Source organism: Acinonyx jubatus, chromosome A1, assembly GCF_027475565.1.
Source record: "Acinonyx jubatus isolate Ajub_Pintada_27869175 chromosome A1, VMU_Ajub_asm_v1.0, whole genome shotgun sequence".
Lineage (NCBI taxonomy): Eukaryota > Metazoa > Chordata > Mammalia > Carnivora > Felidae > Acinonyx > Acinonyx jubatus.
In genome coordinates, this window is record NC_069380.1 from 4,956,903 (window position 1) to 4,976,620 (window position 19,718).

The 19,718-nt window shown below is 38.2% G+C and overlaps 1 protein-coding gene across 3 annotated transcripts in view; it reads right to left on the minus strand.

Annotated features, from left to right (window-relative positions):
* Positions 1-8,525: 8,525 nt before the first annotated feature.
* MTMR6 (myotubularin related protein 6) overlaps positions 8,526-19,718 on the minus strand; it is a 40,907-nt gene continuing 29,714 nt past the window's right edge. Inside the window, exons 13-15 of one of the 3 annotated variants that reach the window (XM_027064560.2) lie at positions 17,703-17,834; positions 17,491-17,617; positions 8,526-11,846 (exon numbers count right to left, since the gene is read on the minus strand). In XM_027064560.2, the coding sequence (XP_026920361.1) occupies positions 11,787-11,846; positions 17,491-17,617; positions 17,703-17,834 (319 nt within the window). In that variant the 3' untranslated portion in view covers positions 8,526-11,786. Of the gene's footprint in view, positions 11,847-13,162; positions 15,289-17,490; positions 17,618-17,702; positions 17,835-19,718 lie in introns of those variants that run through there. The other 2 variants (XM_027064559.2, XM_027064558.2) reach the window with 2 other exon arrangements.

The following is a 19,718-nucleotide window of genomic DNA, read 5'->3' on the forward strand; positions in this document are numbered from 1 at the left end:
CAAATATGTAGATCACCGGGATAAAATATAGAGCCCAGAAACAAAGAAATGAACCCTCACATACACGGTCACTAGATTTTCAATAAGAGTGCCAAGACCGTTCAATGGGGAAAGGGCAGTTGTTTTCAACAAACAATGCTGGGAAAACTGGGTATCCACACGCAGAAAAATGAAGTCGGACCCTTATCTTACCATATATGAAATTCACTCAAAATGGATCAAAATGAAAAATACTATGCTAAATGAAATATACCAGACACAACAGGACATAAACTGCGTAATTATACTTACATAAGGTAACTAGAATAGTCAAATTTATAGAGATGGAAAGTAGAAGGATGGCTACCAAGGGCATTGGGGAGTTATTGGTTAATGGATACTGAGTTTCTGTTTGGGATGATGAAAGAGTTCTGCAAACGGATACGGGTGATGATTTCACAACATTGTAAATGTACTTAGCGCCACTGAATTGTACAATTAAAAATAACTGAAATGGTAAATTTGATGTTATGTCTATTTTACCACAATAATGACACAAAAAGAAGACATGGGTCGGGGGGCGTCTGGTCGCTCAGTTGGTGAAGCGTCTGACTCTTGATTTAGGCTCAGGTCATGATCTCAAAGTTTGTGACAGTGATCCCTGAGTCAGGCTCTGCGCTGACAGCACAGAGTCTGCCTGGGATTGTCTCTCTCCCTTTCTCTCTGCCCCTCCCCCGCTCGCTCACACACACTCTCTCAAAATAAACAAACAGAATAGAAAGACCCTAAGAAGAAGAGATGGGGACTCCTGGGTCCCCACTGGATAATCGTAGCTAACTCTGTTAGTCTGAGTTCTACAGAGAACCAGAAGCAAAAGGATACACACAGAGAAAGAGATTTATTACGAGAAACTGGCTCACATGATTACATGGGCTGAGAAGTCCCGTGATCTACCATCTGCAAACTGGAGACCCAAGGAAAGCCAGAAATATAATTCAGTCCAAGTCTGAAGGCGTGAGACTCAGGGGACCCAATAGTGTGAACTCCAGTCCTAGGGCTAGAGAAGACCAGTGTCTCAGCTGGATCATTCAGGCAGAACAAGGAGGTAAGTTCTTTCTCCTTGTTTCATTCTCTTCATACCTTCAATGGATTGGAAGATGCCCACCCACATTGCTTTACTGAGTCCACCAATTCCAATGCGATCTCCTCCAGAAACACACTCAGAACACTCAGAATAACGTTCAGCTGAATATCTGGGTGTCCATGACCCAGTCAAGTTGACACACAAAATTAATCACCACAAGCCCACCCCTTGTCAACTTGGGCCCATACATATCTTGTTAAACCATACTTCTCTCCAAATAAAGAAAATAACCGGATCCTAATTCTGCCTAACATGACACAACTCTTCTGCATGAAGACTGAAAAATGACTAGCCCCTTCCCCAAAAGAGGAAATAAAATCCTTGAGTGATGTTTACTCTTCTCCTTGACGTCCTGTAACTTAAATACTACGATATGACATTAACAACACTTAGATACTATGATATAGTGAATACATGATACGCTATATAATGAGGGAACAAGACAGGAAAGAAAACAAGGATATTTGCTTCATATATATACTCACACAAATGTATTCATCAATATAAGAAGGAAATACTCATAAAAACGATAGTCCTCAATCTGTAACTGGTCACATGGTCATTTCTGGCATTCGTAAGTACCTCTTCCCACTACCCATTCTGTAGTCCTTTTGCCTTCAGCCAGCACCTCAGCTGGTCGTGGTTCTTCACCTGCTGGAGTGACCCAAACCTATATTCCTTTAAAAAAACATTTGTTTTTAAGTTTATTTATTTACTTAGAGAGAGAGAGAGAGAGGGAGAGAGAGATTGGAAGGGGCAGAGAGAGGGAGAGGGACAGAATCGCAAGCAGGCTCTACACTGCCAGCATGGAGCCTGATGCAGAGCTTGAACTCACGAACTGTGAGATCATGAGCTGAAATCTAGAGTCAGACACTTAACTGACTGAGCTGCCCAGGTACCTCCCCTGACTTCTCCAAACCTATATTCCTGAAGGGTCTGCATCATTAGTAACTGACTGGATAGGGTTCGTGTCGTTTTCCACTGACCTTAATCACAGGCCATGGTAATATTAAGAGAAGCCCACAAGGATCTGCTGTACGCTAGACACACTCTTCCTCACCTCCACTGTGTAACAGCCATCCACTTTTCTCTTGGTAGTCGGGACCAATCACCCAGCCAACACGGTAACTCCCTTCTTTGCCTGTTGATTCAGAGGCATGAGGAGCCCAACACGGGCAGGTGGCAGTCTTAACGTCCAGCTCATGAAATCATTGGTGTGTTTCCTGGTGGAGGCATTCCTCCCTCTCAAACTAAGACTATGTAGGCCAGCAGAGCATGACATCATGGGAAGAGAAAGCAAAAGCTTTGCTAGCGGGTCACTAGGAGTAATAGTGAATAATCCTATTACTCCTAGAGGAGTAATAGTGAGCAATTCCTGGAATCATGACTCCTGGCTATGGGAGAAAAAGCAACATATATTGGACACTGATCCAGAGCATGCACAGCCTTCTGGAGAACCTTGTCCCAGCCCTGCAAGGTATTGCCACCGAGCTGGCACTACAACTGAATCTTCAAAGGACCGTTCCATTGTCCTATCAGGCCAGCTGTTTAGACAATGCAGCAAGGCCAATGAATTCCATGAGCATAAACTTTTCTGCTTGTACAGACCAAGCAAGAATTTAGTAGGTTTCCTATCCATTTCACTTCTGGAAACACCATTATCAACTAGCCAATGCCACGGGCCTTTATGAGTCGACCACTCTAACTGCCGTTTTGACTCTGCTGTCCGTTACAGTAACCACACCTACCTTGCCTTTGGCCTCGAGTGTAACCACGTGACCCCCGCCACCCCTAGATCCAATTAGTCCCATTAGAACTTCCACATATTCATCGGTGTAGCTGTAAAGGTCAAGGGGGAGGACAAATTAAGTCCCTCCTGGCACATGCTTGCAGCATACCGAGAGAATTTCATACATTTCAATTTAAATGTGACTGGGGGAATAAAGATCTGAGACCAGCAGAACTGGCTCTCCATCCAAAGTGGACAGTCAGGTGGAAAACGAATGTGAGAGAGTGCAATGTGACAGTTAACATCAGCTATAGTTCATTCCCATAGAGAGAGAATCCCTCTCTACATGAAGAAATATTGACACCACATCTGAAACTATAGAGTCAAAAGGAAGGAGCTTAGGATGTATGTTGTGGTCATCTTAGGAAGACGTTACTTCCAGGGGAAAGAAAGTATCTTGAAAGGTGGAGGTATTGGGAAAGAAGAAGACAGCTAAAGATAAGCCTTTTACCAAGATAAGATAATATAAATAAATCCGAAGACAGACAACAAAGGCACATTTATTAAAGAAACTGTACTTCACTACAGCAATAGAAGAGGAAGTTCTTAAACTAGCAATACATGCTAATTCTTCCATTCTTCTTCATAGGATCACCTGCTACAACTGTTCCAAGAAAATCCTACACAAACGCTTATGAATAGCAAACAAAAACAAGCATCCATGGGAAGTTATAAGAAGGAAGCAAAAACGAGAATTAAAACTTTTCAGTAGATGAAATCCCAAAGATAAATGCTACAAGTGGAGGCAAACTGTAGCAATACAACAACATGCGTTAAAATATAATTAAAAGAAGTGCTGATATGATAAACAACCACTAATCATAAATTCAAAAACTCAGAATAGAAATGAACAAAAAGATGTGAAACAAGAATTAACAAACTTAAAAGAGAAACTGAAGCAGGGCACCTGGGTGGCTCAGTCAGTTAAGCGTCTGACTTCAGCTCAGGTCATGATCTCATGGTTTGTGAGTTCGAGTCCCGCGTTGGACTCTGTGCTGACAGCTCGGAGCCTGGAGCCTGCTTCAGATTCTGTGTCTCCCTCTCTGCCCGTCCCCTGCTCGTGCTCTGTCTCTCTCTTGCAAGAATAAATAAAACATTAAAACAAAAAAGGAAAGATACTGAAGCAAAAGAAAACAAATCCAGAAACAAAGATTAAATTTTAAGTTTCCAAAAGGAGAATATGAACAACTAAGTGCACAATAAACAGCATAGAGGAAAGAAATAAAAGATGTAAAAAATTAAACAGAAATGAACAAAAAATGGTAAAAAGAGAAACTGATACAAAAAACTAAAAAGATCTAATACTTATGAAATTTAAGCCCCTGAAGAAGAATAAAACAATAAAACTAATATATATTTTTTTAAGTTTATTCACTTCTTTTGAGAAAGACAGGGAGAGAAAGAGAGAGTGTGTGTGAGCAGAGGAGAGGCAGAGAGATAGAGGGAGAAAGAGAATCACAAGCAGGGTCTCTGCTGTCAGTGCAGAGCCCGACGCAGGACTTGAACCCACAAAGCATGAGATCATGACCCGAGAGCCATGATCAAGAGCCAGATGCCCAACCAACTGAGCCCTAAAACTCAGGCACCCCTAAAACCAGTATTTAAAAAATGATTCTAGAAAACTTTGCTGAAATAGAAGACCTGAATCTGTATGTTCAGCTGGGCCCCAGTGTACCTGGAAAAACTGACTAGAGGAGGTAACTAACTGCAAGATACTAGTTTATAAAATGACTTGACTTTATTTTTTTTAATTTGTTTTAATGTTTATTTATTTTTGACAGAGAGAGAGAGAGAGAGCATGAGGGGTGGAGGGGCAGAGAGAGAGGAAGACACAGAATGTGAAGCAGGCTCCAGGCTGCGAGCTGTCAGCACAGAGCCCGATGTGGGGCTCGGACTCACAGACCGCGAGATCATGACCTGAGCCAAAGTCGGATACTTAACCGACTGAGCCACCCAGGCACCCCAAAATGACTTGACTTAAAAAAAAACAAAAAAACCCACAGCCACTCCGGCTCAGTAGGTTGGGCGTCCCACTCCAGCTCAGGTCATGATCTCATGGATTGTGAGTTCAAGCCCCACATCGGGCTCTGTGCTGACAGCTCAGAGCCTAAGCCCTGCTTCAGATTCTGTGTGTCTCCCTCTCTCTCTGCCCCTCCCTTACTCGTGCTCTGTCTTTCAAAAATAAATAATTTAAAAAAATTAACCCCCCCACACACATGCACACAACAAAACCCACTGGGCTTCCAGGGAAAGGACCAAGCCACTTAAAAGGAAAAATATGGCTGGCATCAGACTTCTCAACAATAAACAAACAACATTTCTAAGAAACCCCAGGAAAGAAAGTATACACAAAGGATTTTATATCCAGCCATACTACTCTTAAAGAATAAAATTTATATGAGAATGCAAGCTGGTGCAGCCACTCTGGAAAACAGTATGGAGGTTCCTCAAAAAACTAAAAGTAGAACTACCCTAGGACCCAGCAATTGCACTACTAGGCATTTATCCATGGGATACAGGTGTGCTGTTTCGAAGGGACACATGCACCCCCATGTTTATAGCAGCACTATCAACAATAGCCAAAGTATGGAAAGAGCCCAAATGTCCACCAATGGATGAATGGATAAAGAAGATGCGGTATATCTATATACAATGGAGTATTACTCGGCAATCAAAAAGAATGACATCTTGCCATTTTCAACTACGTGGATGGAACTGGAGGGTATTATGCTAAGTGAAATTAGTCAGTCAGAGAAAGACAAAAATCATATGACTTCACTCCTATGAGGACTTTAAGAGACAAAACAGAAGAACATAAGGGAAGGGAAACAAAAATAATATAAAACAGGGAGGGGGACAATACAGAAGAGACTCATAAATATGGAGAACAAACTGAGGGTTATGGGAAGGGTTGTGGGAGGGGGGATGGGCTAAATGAGTAAGGGGCACTAAGGAATCTACTCCTGAAATCATTGTTGCACTATATGCTAATTTGGATGTAAATTTTAAAAAATTAAAAGAAAAAAAAAGAATAGAATGAAAAAAAAGAATAGAATTTATAGAAAATATTTAAAACATGCAAGAACTAAAGATTGTATTTGCAAGCTCTTCTAGAGAATCTTCAAGGGGATAAGCTCCACTGGGGAAACTTTGGCAAAGACTGGTGTTGAGCATTGGAGACATTTAGTGAAAACTTCTAGAGTAGAAAAAAATGAGATGAGGGTGGAAGGATAGTTTGATAGTTATATGCTCTGACAAAGTGGAAATAACACAGAAGGGAGACAGAAAAGGAAGAATAGAATAAGCTCATTGACACACAAGTACCACATGGGAGCCAAGGATTACTACATACAGTGGACAATCCAAAGAGCAGAAACCTAAGTAAGGTAAAAAATGAGCTACGTGCTTCATATAAAGTATCACTAAAGAGGCAACCACTCGAACCTAAGTCCAAATATGTAATTACTAAAAGAAAGGTTTAAAAACATTTTTAAATGAAAAAGACCACATAGTAAACAGATAAAGTAAACATAGAAAGTTGAAGTAAACGTACACACAATAAAGTTATAAATTATGGCAAAGTTAACACCAAAGATGAGTCCATGTTAATATAAATAAATGAAATAAACTGAACATTTATTTGATAATAAAAAGGATCGTTTACATAGGCTCAAAGGACTTTCCACAAAATACTAATGTTATTAATTTTAAAGACAAAAAGAGTGATTTTACTTTGAAGAAACCTGGAACATACCACTTTAATCAAGGGTTCATAATTAACACCACCAGTAGCAGAATAAACTGATTTCACCTGATAGTACAAAATAACTGGCCTGTACTCATCATGAAATTCAAGAAAACACTGAGAAACTTTCCTGATTGAAGAAGCTGAAGAGACTGGAGAATCAAATTCAACATGTGGATTCAACAACTGGATTGTTTTTTTATTTTATTTTTATTTTTTAATGATTTTTTAAAAATATTTATTTATTTTTGAGAGAGCTAGAGACAGAGCACAAGCAGGGGGAGGGGCAGAGAGAGACAGGGAGACGAGAATTTGAATCAGGCTCCAGGCTCCGAGCCATCAGCACAGAACTGGCATGGGGCTCGAACCATGAACCAAAAGATCATGACCTGAGCCAAAGTCAGACTCTCAACCGACTGAGCCACCCGGGCGCCCCTGGATTGTCTTTTTAAATAAAGGTAATTTGGGGGACAGTTGGAAAATTTAAATGGGGTCTGAGAATTTTAGAGTGGTTATGTTAACTTTCTGGTTTTGATGGCTGCATTACGGTTATACGGAAATGCCTTAGTTTGTGGGGAAAATACACATAAAGTGTCTAAAGGAGTAGGGGCAACATGTCGGCATCTTACTTTCAAAGGGGTTCAGGAAAAATGTTTCTTCTGTACCTTCAACTTTTCTGAATACTTGAGATGGCTTCAAAATGAATAATAAAAATAATAGTAAAGAAAACTCTGAGAAAGAAAAGTGCCAAGGCACAGTTCTACCATATAGCTTTGATAAATACAGTTGTACAGTTTTGGTACATGAACAGACACACCAGTGCTAAGGAAGAGAATCCAAAAGTACATAAATATGATGTCTCAAATCACTGATAAGAAGATGAATTTACTAACAAATGACTAAAATAACCAGATAACCATTTGGGAAAAGATAAATTTGAGTCCATATTTCTTTTTATATCCAGAACAAACTCCAAATGAACCAGAGAGTCAAATGAAGAACAAACAAACAAACAAAAAAAACCCAGCTATAAATACTAAAAGAACATGGGTGAATTATTTTATAGCCTAGGATTAGAAAGTCTAACTATAACTCAAAACAAGAAGCAATATAAGATGAATAGAATTCTATCTCCAAAATCTAAAACTCTTTTGCATGGCAAAAAGCAAGAAGCAAATGACAAACAAGGAGAATATATTTGCACAATACATCATAGAGAAAAAGTCAGTCTCCCTAAAGTATAAAAAACTCTTAAGAAAAAAGAGAACTTGTTCAGAAAAAAATGGGCAAAAGACATGAACAGGCAATTCACAGAGAAGTGCAAATGACCTTAAATATATGAAAAAGAAAAAAATATATTGATGCCTTATCCATCAACCTACAGCGTCTTTACCACACCTTAGCTAGCTAGCTAGCTAGTGCCCTCCCCCCCCCCCCCCCCGCCACACACACACTTTGAACTACTTGGTAAAATGGTATGTCTGAAATCTGTTTTGATATATGCCAACAACAAAAAATGGCAGAGTATCAATCAAATGTGATTAGCAAACTGCCATTAATAATTGACTCTAGATATATACACAAAGGCTCATTACACTACTCTTATTTTTGAACTTTTGAACATCTGCATAATAAAAAGCTTAAAAAAATAGGAATGAGTTGAATTCACTAGTTTAATAAAATCTATACCATGGAGTAAGTACTATGTAGCCATGAACAAGGACTGAGCAAGCTCCATCTGTAATGATCTGAAGTAATCCTCAAGATTCAGCGATATAAAAAAATGCAAGATACAGAATAGTATAGAAAGTAAGTATCTTTTGTTCAAGAAAAAAGCAAATAAATATATATATACATACATCATATATGTATGCACATTTAATTGCAAAAAAATATTGAAAGGGTAATAGAAACTAATAAAAGTGGCTGCCTATGGTGGGGGGGATGGAAGAGTAGTGGGAAAAAAACAGGGCAGAAGGGAAAGGAATAAAAGCAAGACTTCTGCATATACCTTTTTATAGAAATTGGAATTTTGAATTATGTTTTACCTCTTTAAAAATCCACTAAACCAAAAAGAAAATTAGCAAATCCTAAATTTGAAAACAAAATGTCTTAGCTGTATTTCAAATTAGTACAGTTGTTCCTTGTTTTATTGCACTTTATAGATAACCACATTTTTTTTTTTTTAATTTTTACAAATTGAAGGTTTGTGGCAACCCTACATCGAATGAGTCTATTGGCACCATTTTTCCAACAGCATCTGTTCACTTCCTATCTCTGTGTTGCGTTTTGGTAGTTCTTTCAATGTTTCAAACTTTCCATTATTATTATATTTCTTATGGTGAGCTGTGATCAGTGATTATGACTCACTGGAAACTCAGATGATGGTCAGCATTATTTAGCCATAAAGTGTTATTAAGGTATATACATTATTTTTATAGGTGTAATTCTACTGCATACTTAATAGACTATGGTATGGTGTAAGAATAACTTTCATATGCATCGGGAAACCAAAAAATTCATTTGATTCACTTTATTGTGATATTTACTCTGTTGTAGTGGTCTGGAATCAAATCCCAGTATCTCTCAGGTGTGCCTGTAATGTGAACAGAGAAATTATTTCAAGTGACTTTTGAATATAATTCTCTTTATGTCCTTGGTAGGATATACACAAGGATAAAGAGAACGGCAAAGAAATCTTAACTTTTATTCCGTATTTCTATCATTAGTAGTAACACTCATTGCAATTGTGCAACTATATTTTGGATACTGTAGTATACTGTAGAATAAAACAAAAAATGTCAAGAGATGCCTGGGTGGCTCAGCTGGTTAAGCGTCCGACTCTTGATCTCAGCTCTGGTCTTGATCTCAGGGTCGTGATTTCAAGCTTTGCTTCGGACTCTGCAGGATATGGAGCCTACTTTTAAAAAAAGGTCAATATACACATGCTATTAGAAACCAGGATTTTTAGTATAAGGAAAAAAGAAATAGACCAAAGAAAGCCCTGTGGTAATAATAATTTGAATTAATATTGTCTAAATTTATTATTTTTTAAAGTTATTTATTTATTTAGTCAGTTAGTTTATTTATTTATTTTGAGAGAGAGAGAGTACAATAGTGAGAGAATCCCAAACAGGCTCTGCAGTGGCAGCACAGAGCCCAACATGGGATTCAAACCATGAGATCATGACCTGAGCTGAAGTAAGAGACGCTTAACTGACTGAGCCACCCGGCACCCCTAAATTTATTATTTTTAGAAATACATTTTTCTAGTTCTGTCTACTAAAAGGGCCTGGAAGCAGTGACGCTCCAGGAGCAATGAGCACATGTGATGTCCAGAGTTTGGTTTTAAATATTATTCCCCACTAACAGGAACAAAGGTTCCCTGGAGACATGGCCAATTCCAAAACTGGAGCCAGGAAAGCACAAGATGGGCCTGGGACATCTACTCGTGTCAGTATCCAAAAATGTGCTCAAAACTACTTGGTACATGAACGGACATGAAAGGAACTTGAAGGAGCTCTTCTGCACAGACAGTGTGCAAAAAGAGCCTTTACTGCAACTGATTATAAAAATACACATCCCTACAGAAAAAGAGAGAAAACTAATTTTTGGAGGTATTACAACTCCTTACTCTGAAAATTAGTGATTAAAGGGAAAGAATTAAGCATTTATCAGGCCCTTTTCCAGAAGAATTTTCCCACTTGATGAGTGAAAGCACTTCTTTAAAGAATACCATCAAATAAACATAAAAGTGAAAAGACAATTTAGAAAATCAGCATTTTGGAACACCCAATGAAATAACTGATTCAGGCAAATATTATCAAATGGACAAGTTGTTAGGGAATGGGATATTCATTTTGATGTCAAAATACCACCTGGCAGATGGGGCACCTGGGTGGCTCAGTCGGTCGTGTCCGACTTCAGCTCAGGTCATGCTCTCTCGGTTCGTGAGCTCAAGCCCCGCATCAGACTCTGTGCTGACAGCTTGGAGCCTGGGGCCTGCTTCGGATTCTGTGTCTCCCTCTGTCTGCCCCTCCCCCACTCATGTTCAGTCTCTCAAAAATGAATAAACATTTAAAAAATAATCACCTGGCAGACAATTGGCTAAGTGCGAAGCCGGGGTGGGGCGGGGGGGGGCAAATGTACCTTTAGAAGGAGAGATCAACCAAGTGATCGAATTTATCATCAAAACAGTGGAACAGGCTGATTATTATATCCTCCTGAGTAAGGAGGTACAGGAAGTCGTAAGATACCCTACAGTTGGTCTGGTTCAAGATGTCAGTGCAAAGGGTGAGGGGACTGTTCAACGTCAGAGCCTAAAGAGGTACAAGCAAATGCAATGCATGAACCTTAACTGTAGATAGGAGTGCAAAAATAAGTAAAAGGCCCTGAGGAGACCATGAGGGGCTGGAATCTAGATGAAATCAGAGGCTTATTAACTTCTTGGGTGTGCTAATGGTTTCCTCATTCAGGATGAACTAGGTTATGCTACAGTAACAGAGCCCAAACTCTCGGTGACCTAAAATAAAGGTTTCTTTCTCACCCATCTTGTGCAGCAATGTTTCTTAAGTACGATGCGTCCCAAATTACTGCTCTTCATGGGAAAGTAATTCTGCGTTTCCTTTAAGAACAGGAGAGCCGCTTACTGATCGGGGTAGGCGATTCAGAATGTGATTCTCCCACCATTCTGCAACAGAAGCTCCACAAATATTGTTAAGTGCAAATGCTTCTGAAGGTTGCTTTTGGTTACACATTCCACTCGTTGACAAGAGTTGCTGTGCAAAGGGGTATTTTACTTGCTTGGAAATAATTAGATTAGCACTAATACCATTTAGAAAAGTGGCAGAAATTAGTGTTTTATTTTCTGATAAGTACAATAGTATATATCCTTTTCTTGAGATAGTCAGTCATCTTAGTTTACAGGCTTTTTCTAGATACAGCCTTCTAAAGCGTATAGTTCTGTACTTGTAAAAACAGGTTCTACGTTTTAACCCACCAAAACATGTTAATGCGAGTTGTACTACTGCACGGAAAAGCCAACAGAATAGCCAAAACACGGCCAACGAAAATGGATCGACATCACCGATAAAAGCCTGCAACTTCTCCTTATATAGTTTTGTAAACGATCAGAATTTCATCCAACTTAGAATGCCAACTGAATGAATTTTCAGTACTCTAAAGCGGACCTAGAAAAAAAAAAAAAAGAGGTCAAAAAAGGCTATTCAAACGGCCGAAACGCAGAACACCGACAACGGTGACGGTGAACACTGGTGAGGGTGCGGGACAACAGGAAGTCTCACCCACCGCTGGTAGGAATGCCACCGGCTCCCCCACTTTGGGAGACGTTTTGGCACTTTCTTACAAAATTAAACAGGCTCGTCCCACACAACCCAGTAATTCTACTCCTTGGCATTTAGCCAAAGGCGTTGAAAACTTCTGTCCACACAAAAACCCGCACAACAGATGTTTATAGGCAACTTTATTAAAAACTGCCGTAACTTGGGAGCCACCCAGGTGCCCTACAATAGGTGAATGAGTCAATCGTGGTATATCCAGACACGGAATATTATTCGGTGAGTGAGCGATCAAGACATGAAAACACCGAGAGGAACCTGAAGTGCATTTATTAAGTGGAAGAAGCCAATCTGAAGGCTGCATACCGTATGATACCTACTATGCAATGCTATGGAAGTGGTAAAGCTATAGAGACGGGAAAAACATCAGTGGTTGCCAGGGGTGGGTGGGTAGGGAGAGATGAATAGGCAGAGCACGGAGGATTTGGGGGGCAGTGAAGATACTCTGTATGATACTATAAAGGTCATCATACATTTGCTCAAAGCCCACGGAATATAGGACACTGAGACTAAATAAACCCTAAGGTAAACCGTGGACTTTGAGTGATAATGACGTATCAGTTTAGGTTTATCAGTTGTAACAAATGTACCACTCTGGTGGGGTACGTGAGAAATTTCCGGACCTTCCTCTCAATTTTGCTGGGAACCTAAACTTCCCTTTAAAAAATAGTCTTTCAAAAAGGAGGTGGGGGGGTTCCTGATACTACCCACCCTGTCCTGCTACTCCACTAAATAAAGAGAATACAAAAAAAAAAAAAAAAAAAAGACTTCCTTCCATCTTTTTTAGTCAGGATTCCCTGAGCTACTCTGGCTTAGCTAACCTGTTCAAAACACCCCCATATAAACTCCTTCCTGCAAGTCACTTTCCTCCTCACATTTACGTCCAGATCTGCCTTTGGCAAGACATTTTACCAAATGTATACTCTTACTGGACACTGCCTTCCACCAAAATTAAGTGACTCAACGACATCTGCTGAGCCTTTTAGCCCACTGTGCCTATTTTAAATATTTTGGTAATTATCTTTATGTAAGTTATTATTTATCAACATCAACTTTTGGGAAAATGAACTGAGGAAAGAAAGAACCACCACAACTTGATGCCATTTGTTTTTTGTGTTTTTTTTTTTACAGAAGAAAAACATTCAAAGTAAAATATGAACATTTAATTACCTTTAAATAACGTATGTAATAATTTACATGCTATACATTCCCAAACACACTGAACATAAATTCAATTTTATAAGACACATACACAATCTGCTTTTTGCCAGCACATACGCTGTAGGTCACTTCAGATGTTAACTGATTTCTCAGTCCATGTGTGAGCACATAAATACACATATATATGCCTGAAGTTGAAGATAAACCAAAAACGCGTGAATATGAGAAGTCTGCCATGGAAGATTCTAAAACCACAATCAGTTAACTGGAACCAAGCAACAAGGCACAAAAGCTTCCCTTTGTGGTCACAAAGATTAAGGTTCCTGTCCCAGTGCTTAATTAAGTATGGAAATAGGCTTGGCTAAATCACAAACTATATTTTATAGTGCATTTCTGTCACTGTTTAAAAAGGAGTATTTTTCTTCTTACATAACGCATTACACAAAAGCATTGGAAAAATAAACAGGATTAGGTAAGTTCCCATACAATAAAGCTTTTTTTTCCATGTGAAAAAGATACTTGTTTATGCTTAAAACTAATAAAATAGATATAAGCATAGTAAAGAGAAGCATTAGGGATCTTATGCAGGTTTCCTACTCTCCCTGAATCACATCTCTTGCCAGCCGTGTACTTAAACCTTCAGTTTTAAAGCCAGCTGAGTGAAGACCGTCAAATGCATGTGATTTTTTTTTCATTTAAAGATATGTTACTAGCACACAGAAACAGTTAACATAACAAGGCAAACAGAAACCTCCTAGCATTTAAGTTGTTTTGCTAACTTTGTACTAGGCTATCCTTAATTTTCCTTTTCTTCCCCTATGTTAACGGATAAGATAAAAATGTTCCACATAGAAATGGCTGCTTTAAAATTCATGCAACCAAGCAAAATCTAAACTACCTGTAATAACTTCCCTTTTTTAATCCCAAAATGTTAAGGAAACTGAAAGTTTGTTTTAGGAAGAGCAACTTATTGAAAGATAAAACTGTATATATCTATATACTCTTCACTGTCTCTAAGAATAGTTTTAGAGCCTTAGGACATCAAAACAATGCAGTAATCCGTACATAAAAGACAGTCAAATATGTTTACACATATTCAAGAAATCAGTAATCTAAGTTGTAAGTAATGTCATCAAGTGTAGCACTGCACAAACTGGAATCAGAATTAAACCTTCAGTTTCATTAATCTTGAATATGGAAGTGGGACCAGCCAACCATGAACTTAACAGTGGACTTGTACATCTGTTTATACAGGAGTATTGTAGCATGCAACCCCTGCAGTAATGAGAGTGCAATTCTTTACAGATAAAACAAGGCTGACCAAAAGAAAAAAACAAAAAAACCTTGCTCTTGGCTATAAAACCTAAGAGTAAAGAATAAGTTGAGATTTTTAAGGCTTTCTCTCAGAAGTATTTTTCATGGCACTTCAACATTAAACATCACTAATAGGCAAAATATGTAAATACTCATGGTTACGTAATTATAAGTCCATGCCATGTCAATTATTAAGTAAGGGAGAACTTGGTCAATTAAATTAGAGTTAAGGAAAGTTATTCATGTTTGGCTGTAATTAACATCCAAATCATACAGAAGTGTCAATTCACTAGTATACAGTACAAGTTGTGTTCTGAGTAGATCCGCCCATTCCACTCGTTTCTTAAAGAACTGAAAGTCATTCCTTGCCGGAAATGCAATTAAATGGACTTACTTCTCTCACAATAGCAGTTATTACCCTTTCTTCAACTACTCGACTCCAAAATCATTATCAGACAAATTCCTTTTGGTCATGCGCAAAGACCATTCTCACAATCCATTCTTGCACTACAGTCAGTCCAGAAAATACTCTATGCATCTAACAAGTCATTCTTGCCACACCATACTCTAAGCTGACCACACCGGGTTCCGATTTGGAAAACTCCTCAGCGTATTCACTGTAACGATTATCTGCTGGGTTGCTGCCCTCTATAGTTCGAAGAGCATGATTCACAGGTAACAGAGTTTGCTCCTTGAAACACAAGGAAGTTTTGAGGGTAGGTGATTCAGGATGAACTGAATGTATCAATTCCTTGGTGAGAATTCCATCTGTTGGCTTATTTTTGCATTGTTTAATTTTCTAGAACAAATCCAAATTTGAAAAAAATTACTAATTGCACATACTACACGTTCAGTATAGGTTAGATGAAAGAAGAAACCAAGCTTTTGCAAATGTTCTCTTTACGAAAAATACAAAGTTAAACCTCAAAAAATTAATAAAATCTACTGCAGAAGAGTAAGACATCATTGAGAATCCTGTTTATACAACTTTTATAGTGAAAAATGGTTATTACACTTGACTGCAAAAGATCCTAAGCCTTCATATTTGAAAAGGATATACGTTACCTAGAAAGCATTAAAAAAAAAGTAAACATTTTATAATGAAACACATGTGTAGGAGACCTTCACCCTGAATCACAACTGTATAATAAACACACACTTACTTAAAGGTTTTATTGCCTAAAGAACTTTCTTACATGGTTTCCCTATAATGGTTTGTTAGGTAAGCACAACCAGCTTTAGAACACAAGATTAAAAAAAAAAAAACAAAACAAAAAAACAAAAAGAAACAGAACACAAGATTTTAGAAGTATTCTTTGGCAAAGTATCACGCTCTCCAAATCCCTGGACCGCTCTCCAGCCAATCTGCTTGTGTCACCTACGTCTTGGGCTTGCTTCACTTTTTACACATCCTCCTACTGCTTCCTCAAGTGGTTATTAGTTACCTCCTATTCTGACAGATGACTAAGGAGCAGTCCTGCCTGATTGGCAGACACGACAGTCTGAGTTACAACTGTCTACGATTTTTAAAGTAGGTACTCGCTGATCCTTTTTGCGTCTATATGATGACTGACAGAAAGATGATACGAAAGTCTTAGAGTGGAGAGGGACTTCTTAAACAAGATACAAAAGAAGGCATAAAACATAAAGACTCATCAATCTGTACACAAAACATATCATAAATAAAATGGAGAAGACAAAAATGGACTAAATGATGCCACTTGTGATAGATAGATAGATAGATAGATATGAAACAAAGAATTAGCGTCTGGTATATAAAGAACCCTTACGGATCAATAAGGAAAAGGCAAATATGCCAACAGAAAAATGAGTGGAGGTTGGAACAGGCCATTCACAGAAAAGGGAAAACCAAATGGCCGGCATATATATGAAAAGTCATTCAACTTCATTTGTGATCATGGAAATCCAAAACTGAAAACAAATGAAGTGTTCTGCAGTAGCTGAATGGAGAGACTGATATATGCATATAAGAGAATATTATACAGTAGTTAATAATAAAATGAATTAAAGCCACATGTATCAACATGGATAAATTTCAAAACAATGTCGAGTAAAATGAAGCATGACGATATAACAACCTTTATATACTTTTAAAACGTGCAGCTCCTCAAGCCGGGTGAAGGGTACATGTGCAATCATGTTGCCTGTTGCTTTTATACCTTATTAGAAAATATATTCTTTTGTATTTTTTAATAAATATTAAAAATAATATTTTAAATCATATAAAACAGTCTTATAAATTCTGGATAAAAAGACAGACAGAAGTATAAAAATATGCACAGGAATAATTAACGCTAAATTCCACCCAAATTATGTGGGGATGGGCTGAGCAGAAGTATACAGGATCTTCAAATACATCCTATTTCATTTCTTAAAAAAAAAAAAAAAAGCGCTGAGGTATGATAAATATTAAAATCTCAAAAAGCGTGAAAGATACCCCAATATTTATTACGTTCATATCTCTACTTTTCTGATGACCCCTGAACAACACAGGGGTTGAAGGAACCAAACCTCCCTGCAATCAAAAACCCACATGTAACTTCTGACTCCCCCAAAACATAACTACTAATAGCCTACCACTGACTGGAATCCTTATCAATAGCATAAACAGTCAACTGATACATATTTTGTATGTTACAATGTATTATATACTATATTCTCACAATAAAGTAAGCTAGAGAAAAGAAAATGTTATTTAGAAAGGCATAAGGAAGAGAAAGTATATTTACAGTACTGTGCTGTATTTGTAACAAAAAAAAAATCCACTTATAAGTGGACCTGTGTATTTCAAACCCATGTTGTTCACGGGTCATCGGATATTGTACATCAGCTGTACAATATTAGTATTTCCACATTAAAATTCAGGGAAAGCAATTCAAACTTAAGAGGTTTCTACATACCAATTTACACTTCCAACATAAGGAAATAAACTAACTTAATATTCCAAATGTATTATATTAAGACACTTCAGAATACTTACAGATTCTAAGTCTTTAATATCTTTCTCTAACTGCTTATTTTGCTCATTCATATTCGTAATTATATTAAACACAGACTGTCTAGGATGCAATGTTCGGTCAAATTGGTGGTACATGTTTCTCCAAAACCTTTAGGACAAAACCAAAAAACAACAGCTCAATAAATTGTGTTTGAAAAAAAACAAGTATAAATACCTCAATGATGTCAACTTACTTAAAATTGAAAGATACTGTATTTGGCTCCAAAACTGTAAATTTTGGAGATTTAGAAGTGTAGAGAGGATTTAAGTACTTCTTCTGGTCATCCAGGAGAAAAGGCCACAGGGAGTAAGTCTTCTCCTTTAACCTTGGTGTAATGAGAAAAACAAAGAGCTTTCTCACAGATGCTAATAATCATTTTTTATAGATCAGGCAATTCCTTCCCAAGTAGATTTCAGTTTTAATTTTTCCTTCTACTCACAGTGTAACCTCACCTTGTCTCTGCATTCTGTATTCTCCCTTTTCACTCATAATCATGAAATAAAACCATGTCTCTTTGAACATAACACAGGTCTACCATTTCTCTCACAACCATACACGTTAAGAGATTCCTTTCAACTCCCACAACTTCGTAAACGTGGTCTCTGTGACACCTATCTCAAATCACCATACACATGTATACAGAGTAAGATACTTGTATCACCCTTTGCCTCATTCTCTTAACCCTCCATAGGGGCCGTAGTACAAGTAATTGCAGAGCAGGGACAAATTTAAGTGGGAATGAGTACAACAAAAGGGAATTGGGAAAAATCAAGTCGTTATTCAACAGTAAAAACACACCAATTATATTGCAATTTTAAGAATACGTTAGGTGAAGTAAGTGGATAAAGAGTAGAATGGTTTAGATAGTACATTTACAAAATGAACATAAAATAGATAGGAGTAGAGGGAAAAGGGGAGAGTTTGCTCATTCTTCTATGATCCCTAAGATGGGTAAGTTCTTAGAGAAAGACTAATAGGAAATACATGCTTTTACTACCATCTTCCTTTTTGACAGGATGTTTGGCACTAACTGAGGACAGTGTTTCCTAAAATAGCCCTGTACTCAGCATCATCTGCTCCAAATTATGATAAACTGTGAATTACCATAGCATGGAGCTAAAGTCTTAATGGTCTTTGATTTGTTCATCTCTGTCATACTTGATTTCAGTTGCAATTCCTTTCACACATCTTTAGAATCTTCCACGTGCTCTCAGTTCTGCTTCTGAGTTGGTTGAGAGTGAGAGTGTGTGGCTGTCTTCAAATTACTATCAGACTTAGTTTCTCTAGTTCCTGGATACGCAAGAATCTATAACTGCTCTTTACTGGCTTGTAAGAAACCTAAACGCAGAAACTCAACCTAAAAAAAATGTAAGAACTTCTCACGGCCTTATCCCACATCTCCTTTGTATCAAAATCTAGCCAGAAACCCCTACTCCCAAAGAACAGACAGGAGACCCAATTCAGGGACAGACACACTATAGCTAACATATTTTCCCCAAACAATTGTCTGCTTAGAAATGTGAGAACTGTGGCACCGGGTGGCTCGTCAGCTGAGCGTCCAACTCTTAATTTTGGCTCAGGTCATGATCTCACGGTTCGCGGGACAGGGTCCATGTTGGGCTCTGTGATGACAGCAGGGAGCCTGCTTGGGATTCTCTCTCTCTCTTTATCTCTCTCTCTCTCTGCCCCGCCCCTGTGAGCAACTGCGTGCTCTCTCTTTTTCTCTCTCTAAATAAATAAACTTTCAAAAGAATTTTTAAAAAATTATTTTTTTAATGTTTATTTTTGAGAAATACAGAGCGTGAGCGAGAGAGGGGCAGAGAAAGGGAGACACAGAATCCGAAGCAGGCTCCAGGCTCGGAGCTGGCAGCACAGAGCCCGATGTGGGGCTCGAACTCACAAACCATGAGATCATCACCTGAGCTGAAGTCAGATGCTTAACCAACTGAGCCATCCAGGTGCGCCGCACCCCCCCCCGCCCCCCAAATAAAATTATTAAAGAAAAAGAAATGCAAGAAATATAAAGCCTCATCTTACCTTAAAACCAACAGTTGTAAAATTCTTTACCAAACCTTAAAGCTTAGTGATCATTACTGTGTAGGAAATGAAATAGTGTAAGGCTTTTCTGTTCTAAATCTATATTCAGACTAGAAAGGAACATGAAGGGGGTTTCCAGGGTGTTGGCAATACTTCTTGTTCTAGGTGCTGG